This window comes from Pundamilia nyererei, unplaced genomic scaffold, assembly GCF_000239375.1.
Source record: "Pundamilia nyererei isolate P.nyererei 1_Seehausen unplaced genomic scaffold, PunNye1.0 scaffold00343, whole genome shotgun sequence".
Classification (NCBI taxonomy): domain Eukaryota; kingdom Metazoa; phylum Chordata; class Actinopteri; order Cichliformes; family Cichlidae; genus Pundamilia; species Pundamilia nyererei.
In genome coordinates this window covers 198,255-210,389 of record NW_005187744.1, presented here as the reverse complement: position 1 = coordinate 210,389, position 12,135 = coordinate 198,255, and the positions used below count along the sequence as shown (strand labels likewise).

Sequence of the window (12,135 nt, the reverse complement as noted above, 5' to 3'; positions counted from 1 at the left end):
CTGGAAATGCCTTTTGGTTAAACTGTCAGCAAGGAATTTGCACTGTTACATTTTTATATAACTTTAATGCACATAAAAAGCAGCTGCTTGTTTAAGTGAAAATACATTGATGAGGTTTTTTGCACTAATAAAGTTGTGGAGTTGTAAAAAATTTGTCTAGTGTCAATTATCTCGTCAGTTATATCGTTATCGCAAATTTTCAAATGTATATCGTGATAAATATTTTTGGTCATATCGCCCTGCTCTACTGGGTTGTATGGGGGGATTTGGCTGGCTTGGACTACGATGTGCAGATGTGGACACCGGACATCTAAGCAGCTATCCCAGCGGTGCCTCCAAATGTTACACCCCTGAAAACAGGGGGGAAAAGAATCACGAGAGTGAATATGACTTGCGTCTCTCATGCAGTCGTTTATTGCAGTGCAAATGAACAGAAACGTTTCACGTTCTGTACTGCTTAATGTCACATGGTGGAAGAAAATCACTAAATAATAAACCAAAATACTAAAGTGCTTGCTATATATACCAGAACAGGTTTCCTGACAAAATGGCTGACAATAGCGGCGTTTTTAGCTCCTGCCGTTATCTTACTGGTCATTACACAGTACCTAACTGAGGCTCAAAACCGCCACGTATATGTGCAGAAAACTGTAATATAATGCTTCTAACGCTTACAAAACAATGAAGGATTACCTCTTAAATATCTTAACAGTGTACACATTGGAAATATATCAACTTTTAAACACTTTTACCTGAAAACAGGGGGAAAAGAATCACGAGAGTGATTATGACTTGCATCTCTCATGCAGTCGTTTATTGCAGTGAGGAGAACGCGCGAAAGCCCCCTAGTGGAGAATAGAGACACTACTAATCGATCCCAGAAAAGGCTTACTAGCCGATCAGAGATGCAAAGATTGCAGTTCTCTTAAGTAACATGAAAGCAATTAATATAACATGAAAAATAATAAACTCTTAACCATTTTCTTACCATATTTACATTATTTTCGTCCTTATATCAACTGATATGAATTAGTATTAACTGAACAGTTTTCTATGCAGTAGTCCTTCAACAGTAGTCCTTCAACCTGTCACATATGAAAATAAACCAAGTAGTTTAATTGGGATTATTTCTTAAAAATGAAAATTTTCCTTTAGAAACTGTACACAGGCCATCTTAAGAGCACTGTTACATTCTGGGAAGAGTGCAGCGTGATCAAAAACCAACTTGCTTTATACAGGCAGACATTACAGCTAAAGACCGCTGAATACAAAAATGGCTGCAAAAACACTATGGACATCAGGATGAAGCATGTTTATTTGTTGGGGTTGTGATGGCACTGGGTCACTGCTATTTAATACTGACAAAAGTCTTGCTCAAAGATTCAGTAAGCTAGCACAATCTTCCATATGCAAATATTTTTTCTTCTTTGGTAGTATGGGTTGTTGAATTGTTTTTGTTGAATTGTTCTACCCTGCAGGATCTGTACTATCAGTCGTACGCTCAGGTCGGAGTGTTGTTCGCCTCTATCGCCAACTTTAATGATTTCTACATCGAGCTGGATGGAAACAACATGGGAGTTGAGTGTCTGAGGCTGCTCAATGAGATCATCGCTGACTTTGATGAGGTGACTGAAATAGTTTGTTCCATCAGATCATCCATAAATCTGCAGCATTTTATATGTTTTTCGTGTAGTGAATCTTCTGGCCAGCAGTGCAATTTTCAGAGATGATGTGGCTATGACCAAGGGAAAATACTGTTTATTTATGGAATATAAAAAGCAATGGTGGCAGCTGGGAAAATAAGGAATTACTTACAGATGATTTTTGGCTAACTTGAATCTATAATCAGCTGCACAAAGCATTCCTTTACTCAAACATGCCAAACAAGTCCATTTTAAATTGTATTCAGATTTGTTTGTCACTTGTAATATACACTCACACTCACCACTTTATTAGGTATACCTGTTTAGCTGCTTGTTAATGACTGATATCTAATCAATTAATCATATGGCAACAACGCAGTGCATTTAGGTGTGTAGAGATTGTCAAGACAACCTGTTGAACTTCTAACTGAGTATCAGAATGGGGAAGAAAGGTCTTTTAAGTCACTTAGAATATGTTGGTGCCAGATCAGTCTAAGTATTTTCAGAAACTGGGGTTTTCCCTCACAACCATCTGTAAGATTCACAGAGAATGGTTTGGAAAAAGAGAGAGTTTCCTTGAGGTTACAAGGCAGTTAGAACTGTCTTGTAGATGTCAGAGGAGAACCAGACTGCTTTGAACAGAAAAGAAGGCAATAATAATTCAAATAACCATTCACTGCAAGTAATACAGAAGAGCATCTCTGAACAGAGATAATGTGAAACCTCGATGCAGAAGACCGCACCAGGTGCCACTCCTGTCAGCTAATGAGAGCAACCTGAGGCTACTTTCACAGGGGCTCACTAAAATTGGACCACAGCAGACATCGTCTTCTCTGATGAATCTCAGTTTCTGCTGTGACGTTCATCTGGTAGGGTCAGAAAATAACACTAAATCATGGATCCATCCTGCCTTGTAATGTATCTGGTTGGTTGTGGGGATGTAATGTAACGATGTGGGTGATATATTCCTGACATACTTTGGGCCCCCTTACTACCAACTAAGCATAATTTAAACACCACAGCCTACCTGAGTGGAAGCTCAGGTAGTGTAGCGTAGTGTTCAGATCATCTCAAATGGGTTTCTTGAACTTGAAAATGAGTCACTGCAATCAAATGGCTCTAAGAATGTGCAACCAAGAAATCAGCAGAAAATTTGATTTGAATTTTCTTGTTGTGTTAATCTGTTTCTCCTGTTTTTGTCCAATTTTTTCCTTCTTTTTCCCCACTTCCAGCTGATGGATAAAGAGTGCTACAGGGACATTGAGAAAATTAAGACCATTGGCAGTACATACATGGCTGCAGTTGGGCTGGTTCCTACAACTGCTTCAAAGGTAGACCTCTACTAATTATATTTATCTCCTGAATAAGGTTTTTGTACTTGTTTGTAGTGTATTTGCACATTTGAAAACTGTTCCGGGTGTCCAGGGTACTGTTGAGAGGCCTAGCCTTTCCAAGTTTGTGTTCTCTGAGTGCTGATCTTTTAAACACTGCCACATTTCACACCACAAAATCCTCTGTGGGGGATTACTGGTATCTGTGGTTTCAGCATATTCTGCTTTCATAAAGTGCATTTAAAGCCACATGTTACCACATCAGGGAAACAGAAATGGAGGGTAATATTGCTTCTTACTTCAGGTTTATTTCTGCATTAATATGTCACATATGTGTCTTCCTCTGATTTTCAGGTGAAAAAGTCCATCACCTCACATTTATGCACCGTGTCAGATTTTGCCATCGAGATGTTTGATGTCCTGGATGCTATCAACTACCAGTCTTACAATGACTTTGTCCTCAGAGTAGGTGAGTGAAGAGATACACATACACACTCTATGGCCTATAAATATGGATGTCAGAACTTCTGACCTATTGCACTGGACACCGTGAACACTCGGTGCCGCTAAGCTTGGGAGGAAATGCATCACAGAAAGAACGTTCCCCACAGGAAGCTCGTCACAGCGAGACCTGAAGTTCTGGGTTCCATTGTGTTGGGTATCCTGTGGGGAGCCTGCAGCTAGAGCCCTTGTTTAATCCCAGTGAAACCTGGTGTACACAGTGCCATCCTGTCTGCAGCCTAGGTGGCTCCACATGTAGAAACTGCCTCTGTTTGTGTGCTTGGATGGACTTACTCTGCAGAAATGCAACTTTTGGTATTTTTTGCAATTCTGGATTTCCAAAAAGGAAAGAAACCAAAGTTAGAACTTCAATATGCGCCATGTTTCTGTCTATCACTGAAGTCCTTGGGAAATATTTACATAGATGATGCAATATACTGATGCAAAAAATGTCTTGCAAACATGTATTATCATAGTTTTAAAAATGATATTGATATAAATGATATGAAATTCTTGCAGTCATTTTTTACTATCATAAGTATACTAAACACTTCATTAAAGTTGCATTTGCATAATTTCAATTTCAATTTTATTTCTATAGCACATTTAAAAGTCACAGGTACAACAAAGTGCTTCACAGACGAGCCATATTTGCAGATTTACATTTATATTTATAACATTAATATTATATGGAAATGACGGATAGACCAAGCCCATTGGTCCCTCTTGGATTAAACTATTGCTTTGCGTGTGAGTTTAAACATGTGAAATTACAAGAAGCCATGTCTGATAGATTTGGGCAGGACTTTATGGGGTATAAAATATGATGCTCTTTTAGAACAGTGCTAAAAATGTTTAGTGTATCAGAATGACAGTGTGTCTGTTAATGTGCATGTATGATTGTGTAATTTCCTAACAGCCTTGCACTACATGTTTTCTGTGACACTAAGAGTGTACACAAAGTTTTTCTGAGAACTGTCATCTATACTCAGTACTCTTTAGATGCTAATATTAAGTGCAGTGAGATTTAATTGCATGTATTGTGTTTTAATAATCACACAAATCAGTAAACTACAGTTACAATAAGAGAAGAAGTAGCATAAAAACATCTATCATTGCTATGGCGTTATTACTATTGCTTACTGTGTGCAATAGAATATTATGGTAACACACCAGAACTGGGAATAAGTGAACCTGTTATCACTCATTCCCATTCTTCATACCCTCCTTTGCAGTGTTACTGGGAAAAGAAACACTGTGTATGCCAAATGCATCCTCTGGAAATGTTATCTTTGGCTTGCAACAATGCTTTTCTTCTTACTGCAGCAGCAGCAGCAGCAGCAGCAGCATGTTATACTGCTGGTAAAGTATTTCTCTTAGCACTAACATAAATAAACAGATCATTTGCCATAGTTTCCTAAAATATTTCCAATTGCTAATAATTAACCTGAAATGCTCTTTCTGAAGAGCACGAGTAAGACACTGATTTTTGTAGGAGTTCAAATATTGTTTTGAAAACTTTAAAGTGATTCAGGACATGAGTACAATCAGACAAAAAACTATTACATGCCACTTTTATTCTGACGTAAAGAAAATGGTCTCTTGGAAATTCAAATCAGTTTTACTTACAGAACACCAAATCGTCGTCATAGTCACATCAAGATGCTTTATGTTATAATGTGAAGATCCCACAATAATACAGAGAAACCCCAACAATCAGATGCTCCCCTACGAACAACCACTTGGCAATAATGGGAAGGAAAGACTGGTGGTAAGACTGGTTCCATAGTAGAGGAGCCTGAGAGCTGAAGGCTCTACCTCCCATGGTACTCCTATCATAAGTATCAGGCCACTGCTTATTTAACATAAGAAGTGGCCATATTATTCAACCCCTTGTATGTAAGAAGACATTAAGTTTCATTCTGGATTTAACAGGCAGCCAATGAAGAGAAGCCAGTATAGGATATATGCTCTTTCTTTTGCATTTTGGATCAACTGAAGGCTTTTTAGGGAGTTTTTACAACAGCCTAATAATAATGAATTACAATATACTCCAGTTTAAAATTAATGACTGGTCCAGACAGGAATTAAATGAGGAATATGATCAAAACTTTTTCTTCACATCTGCTGTTCATAAAGGAAAAGTTAAAAGATATGCCACCAGCTACTGAAAAACGCTGGGTAAGTCTAGCTGTTTGGTGTATGTTAGTGGAAAGAGAAATGAATCCTATCACTAACCAACACTCAGCAATTACTTTGTAATTCTCATTTCTTAGTGCTGCACTGCTTAAATTTGTAATTCCAGTGGAAGCTCGACACTCCTTTTTCAGGCAATTTTTGTTTTTTGTTTTGTGCATTTATGTTCAATATAGGTATTTGTTGTGCCTGGAAATGAACAAATAAATGAATGAAATGAAATGAATGAATGAATGTTTGTTATAATTATATGAAAGCACATGAAAACTATATTTGAAAATAAGTAGTACACATATGTAATATGCATGTGTGACCCAGACATTATATGTTTTGTTCATGTTAACACCAGGCATCAATGTGGGCCCAGTGGTGGCAGGAGTGATTGGAGCCCGGAGGCCACAGTATGACATCTGGGGAAACACAGTGAATGTAGCCAGCAGGATGGACAGCACTGGAGTACAAGGAAAGATACAGGTACAGCTCGTCAGTCCACATGTATGTCTTCTCTGTTACCCATCCTTCTTCTTTCTATTCCCAAATGTAACAATGTACAGATCTCACTAAGATTACAAGCTGCTGCTGTGTTATGAAAATACATGCAACGCAGATCAATATTGCAGTCATAGAATAAAAAATAAAAAATAAAAACAGCATAAAGGTGTCCAGCTAAGATATTTAGAGTGCTATTTGAAATAAAAAGTTAGCGGTTTTGGGGTAACTTTTCCCTGAGTTGGGTGGTTTTTGCTGGACATATCTGAATATTAAGGATGTTCCTTGAAAGCACTTGTATAGACTCATAAAATAATCTCTCCCAGTCATCACCTAAGACCCTCCCGAAGTGTGTAGTGGTGTATTTACCTGTGAAGACTGTGGCCCCTGAGGGTTATTTTTATACATTTAAGGCTTTCCTGGGGTGCTTTCTTTGGGCAGTGAGTGTGCTGCCTGTAGCTAATAACAGCAGCTGGTGCCACTTTAAATGCAGTGACCAGTGACCAAGCACTGCTGTCTCTTTTGCGCTCTGTAAGTAAAGCACATGTTTCACTGATGGAGACTCAGTGAAGCACAGTAATGCTACACCACACCACACATGTGGAGGTGTGGGCGTGTCTATGCTGTGCCGTAAAACATAACCACCGTGAAGCAATCAGAAAACAACTGTTTAATTCTCTGCTGTGCTCTCACTCACACCGCATAGGTAGACCAGTCATTCTCTGGCTCGCTGCTAGGCCGCTGCTTTCTTTCTCTCTCTCGCTCATTGAGTGGGGATAAATTAAGAATCAGTAAGTAAGTTTGAATGTTTGCTTTACAAGCAGTTGCTGCATACTATAGCTTTTTATTATTGACATGACTAGTTCTTATTTGACAAAGGTAAACAGATTAGAGGGTGTTATTTGGAAATAATTAGAAAAGTTCAGATAAAGTTCATGTGTTTCATTATTTTCATATATTCAATTCAATTTTCTTTATATAGCATCAAATCACAACATCCGTCGCTACAGCTAAAACCTAACAATCAGAAACTCCCTATGAGCAGCACTTGGTCAAAGTGGGAAGGAAAAAGTCCCTTTTAACAGGAAGAAACATCTGCCTAAGGACAATGTACTAAGGACAAAAGTAGTATCTGTTTAGCTTTGAAATCAGGTGTTTTCAGTCACAGCTATATAGAATAAGGCACCTAGCCATGCAGTCTGGCTGTACAAACACTGGTGAAAGAATGGGTCATTCTACACAGATGAATATAGGCATGGTACTGTAATAAGATGGTACTTTTGCAACAAGTTAGTTTGTGAAATTCCCTCCCTTATAGATATTTCACGGTCAACTGTAAGTGGTATTATTGTAAATAAATGGTAAATGGCCTGTATTTATATAGCGCTTTACTAGTCCCTAAGGACCCCAAAGCGCTTTACATATCCAGTCATCCACCCATTCACACACACATTCACACACTGGTGATGGCAAGCTACATTGTAGCCACAGCCACCCTGGGGCGCACTGACAGAGGCGAGGCTGCCGGACACTGGCGCCACCGGGCCCTCTGACCACCACCAGTAGGCAACGGGTGAAGTGTCTTGCCCAAGGACACAATGACAGAGACTGTCGGAGCCGGGGCTCGAACCGGCAACCTTCCGATTACAAGGCAAACTCCCAACTCTTGAGTCACGAGCACCCCATTATTGTGAAATGGAAGCATTTATGAACCACAACAACCCAGCCATGAAGTGGCAGACCACATAAAGTTACAGAGCAGGGTCACTGAGTGCTGTGGTGCACGGTGCCTAAAAGCCAACACTGTGCCGACTCATTAAACCTCCTCGGGCATTAACATTTGCACAAAATTGGGAGCTTCATGTCATGGGTTTCCATGACATGACTGATCTGTGAAAAGCACAGAGTACCAGTGGTGGCAGTTCTGGTAGTCTGCTGCCACTAGGGCTTCAGAGTGTCAGGCAGTGGGCACAGAGCTCACTGGAGGGCATTGGGCCCTTAGGTCACCCTCATGAAGTCTGTTTCTGAGTGTTTGGTCAGAGACATTCACACCAGTGGCCGGCTGGAGGACATTGTGCAGCTCTAACAGTCCTTGTGCTGTTCTTCTGTATGATTCCTCGCTACCATACAAAATAAATATTTTTATTACATTTTCTAATATAAAAAAGAATATACTAGAATAAGAAGATTACCGATAGTTCCTCCTTCTGTAAGACCCACTTTTATCTTTTCTTTTTGTGTTCAGGTGCAGATGTAATTCTTTGCCCACATAATATTTTTATTTGTCTTTTTTAAAAAGCATATTATTGTTGCTTCATTGTTTGCAAACTCCTTATTTACTTGTGCAAGCTCTTGTTCATTTTTGTCATGTCATAGGTGTTTCAGTGGTAAAATATTTGGTCATAAAGCTCATCAAACGTCTGTGTGCCTCCACCAGGTAACAGAGGACGTCTATCGCCTCATCACCAATTACTACAATTTTGTGTGCCGTGGCCAGGTCAGTGTGAAGGGCAAAGGTCAGATGCTTACATACTTCCTGGAGGGACGCAGACAAGGCAGCAGGCCATCTCAAACCCAGCAACAGCCTGGCAACGGTGAACGCCGTGCCAGTGCATTCGCCCACGGCAGTGTGTGCACCAGGCTTAGCCCCGCCCCAACGGTGACCACCTACGCCGCTATGAGGACCCCAAGCCCAAGTGTGGCTAAACCAACCACATCCACCAGCACCACCAGGTACCTGCCCTCTGTTCCCACTGCAGTGGTGTGAAGGGCACTGTCTCCATCGTGACTACGAAAAAATAAGAATGTAAGAGTGGAGGTGGGTGAGTAACACAGATGGCTGTAGCAGAGAAAGGCTATTTAAAGAGGAAAGGTTGTTCTCCACTCTTCTTCTTCTGTCTGTGGAAGACAGGGAGGCGAGACACTGATCATCCAATGGGAAGCCTGGATTTGGGCCTAAAGCCTGGAACCTGAGGCGTCCTCGATCAGACTGTCCCTCCACATTCAAACCCTGTTTGTTGTTTCACACAGCGGGATGTCATGAACAGGATACAGGATGCCACGTTGCTCTGTCATCAATCAAAGGCCAAGGATGTCTCCAGGATTTCATAGCCGACTGCCAAAAAACTGGATCCACCACTACGATAAACTAAATAAGCATAAAAATAAAAACACATCGCAATGCACAATTGAAAGTGTAGCACACAAACCTGTCACAACAACTGTGTCCCGAAATCTAAGAACGTTAGCTGACTCTTTTCTCCCCATCTAAAACCAAAACAGTGCTGTTGCCTTAGCGACCACTCTTCACAATGAGATTTTTGCCATTTTTTTGTTGCCTTTTAGATTGATTTATCAGATTAATTCATTTTAGGGGCATCATTGTCCTAGAGACAACAGTGTTTAAAGCGGTTGAAGCCAATTGTGGAATTTTAGATGGCAGTTAATGACACGAACTTGCCAAAATACAACAAGGCGTTGCCTTTGACCATTTGTGGGTGGTTGATGCTGTATGCTTCATTTCTGCCCCTTCGCTGAACCCCTCGTACACGAGGCAAGCTCTTGATTCAGTGAGCCGAGCTGCTCAGCGTCTTTAAGTGCATGATGCCACTGCTGCATTTCAGTCATGTGTGCTGTCTGTTTCCCTGTGATGCTTGACTTCCAGATTCTTCCTTGTCAAAGTGTAGCAATAAAGCAGTTTGTCTCCTATCTCAGCCTATTCACTCCTTGCATGCTGTAGCCAGCTGGATCCTACTTTGACCTGATAGTGTTTGTAGCCAATAGAGTGTGCATAGCTAGCCACACCAGTCTGTATCTGTGGAGTTGAAGCATGAATTAGAAAACCTATTTTTAGTATTGTGCGAGTGTGATTCCTTCTTCCTCAATGAATTATATTTAAAAAAAAGAGAACTTTTTTCTGTGTGCTTGTTTACAAAGAAATATTTTCTAGTGTTGAAAAATATTCTGTTCTACTATTTTTATGAACTCGAAGCTGCTTTGGAAAGGGCGGAAAAAAAGAAACCTTCTATTTATGAGGAGATTCCCACAAACCTCTGTGTCTGGATTCCTCATGCAAACCCAGATGATTTATTTTACGGTATAGCATGCTACTCACAGTATGGCTTACCACAGCCATTAACTTTCCTCTAATCTGTATGAGCATGCACTGCCTGGAAGCCTGCAGATCAAACATGCATGCTTTGATGAAGCACTAATGCAGGCGGAGCAGCGGACACACGTTGACTGTGTTTTATTATAGTCCTCATGCATGCGCTAAAGGTAGCGGTCCTCTTGAATGTAAGGTGCTTAATTGACCCGTGTCTTCTTCATGAGCTTGGTGTGCAAACCTTTTTGAGGACATATTCAGGATAGATAGACTTCAGGCCTGGGGGGAGAGGTTCCTCCTCCTCCTCCCTGCTCCTGCTGTAATCAACAGGTAGCTGATTTTCTAATGTGCCAACCTATTTTCATAAACATATCAGACTTTTTCGTGTTGAGCTGTAGCACAACTGAATGCGTTGCTACGGTTATTGTGGATTTTCTTTTGTTGGATGCCTGTATTTTTACTGTTCGAGCTGATTGAGTTTTGTTACTCAAAACGATGGCAAGTGTCGATTTTGATCAGATTTATTTGGAACCTGACGGAAATTACGTTGGACTTATCATATTTAAAATAGATTTTAAATCTATATGGTAGCTTGAGTGCTTAATTTAAGTTTATAAAAGGTTTAAAATGAGGATTTTTTATACACTTGCTTTAAACAATTAATTGAAAGTTGATGAAAAGGAATTGTGTACAATATTTTTCCTGTAAATTGGATATTTTCATACTGTATGATACGGGTTTCAATTGTTATATGTAGGTATTACTAGCTATTATTGTACATTGTAGAGATATATTATGGATGATACAATATTTGTCAAGTTCTTTTGTTGAAGATGTATTTATTGAGATGTTTTATGTGAATGTAAATTTTGGTAAAGAAAATATTTTATACTAAAATATAAGTGTTTGCACTGCAATTATATTGACGTACCATGATTATGAAGAATAAAGCCAGTGGAGACGTGTCTCCTGGACTAAGAACTCTCATTCTGTGCTTATTTTGAACAAACACAGACAGAAATGCACACACAGAGTGCATATGGAGAGGACACGAAACTCAGTTAAACAGTTACGTAACGCTAGAAAAACAGAGTAGCTCATGTAAGAAGTTGGAGCAACATCGGGGTCAGTGGCAGTTTGACTCCTCTGGTGCTGCTCAGCATTGGCGACCTCGCGCTGATGACATAAACACGTCTGCTCTAGTAAAAACATGTCAAAGGAGTTAAGTGTGTGGGTGTGCGTACAATATGCCTTAAGTTTATTGCTCATAACAGTTTAAATGCAACAGATACACATAATAAGGGTCTATTTTTTGGTTTGTTTTGCAGAAACTACACTGCAGGGTTTTTTTATGTTGTATCAAATCATAAGATATCTTAGGCAAACATCTAGAAGCGAGTGTCACAACTCAACAATCTTCAAGCATTCACTAGACCAGGTATTTGCATATAAGGAAACACCAGTCAAATGTGATAAGGATCCACAAATCTACTAAACACAGTCCACAATCCACAATGTATATTTTGTCTTGTCCCCATCCCCTCACCCCTAACCGGTCGCAGCAGATGGCCGCCCCTCACTGAGCCTGGTTCTGCCAGAGGTTTCTTCCTGTTAAAAGGGAGTTTTTTTCTTCCCACTGTGGCCAAATGCTGGCTCTTAGGCCGTGAGATGACTGTTGTTGTAATTTGGTGCTGTATAAATAAAGTTCTATTTGAATTAAACACTAAAAGAGGCCTAAAGCTAAAGAACGATGAAATACTTTTAGTTTTTTATACTTTGATGTACTTTTCTCCCATGCTGAAGCAGAAGCTTTGATGGTTTGTAGAACATAGAAAGCTGTGATGTTAAAACTAAAATGAACAATCAGCAC

The 12,135-nt window shown here is 39.9% G+C and overlaps 1 protein-coding gene across 1 annotated transcript in view; it reads left to right on the top strand.

Annotated features, from left to right (window-relative positions):
- adcy1a (adenylate cyclase 1a) overlaps positions 1 to 11,243 on the top strand; it is a 67,273-nt gene extending 56,030 nt beyond the window's left edge. The window contains exons 16-20 of the mRNA XM_005752062.1: positions 1,479 to 1,625; positions 2,876 to 2,974; positions 3,329 to 3,443; positions 6,021 to 6,145; positions 8,598 to 11,243. Of these exons, the coding sequence (XP_005752119.1) occupies positions 1,479 to 1,625; positions 2,876 to 2,974; positions 3,329 to 3,443; positions 6,021 to 6,145; positions 8,598 to 8,927 (816 nt within the window). The 3' untranslated portion in view covers positions 8,928 to 11,243. The remainder of the gene's footprint in view (positions 1 to 1,478; positions 1,626 to 2,875; positions 2,975 to 3,328; positions 3,444 to 6,020; positions 6,146 to 8,597) is intronic.
- Positions 11,244 to 12,135: the final 892 nt, after the last annotated feature.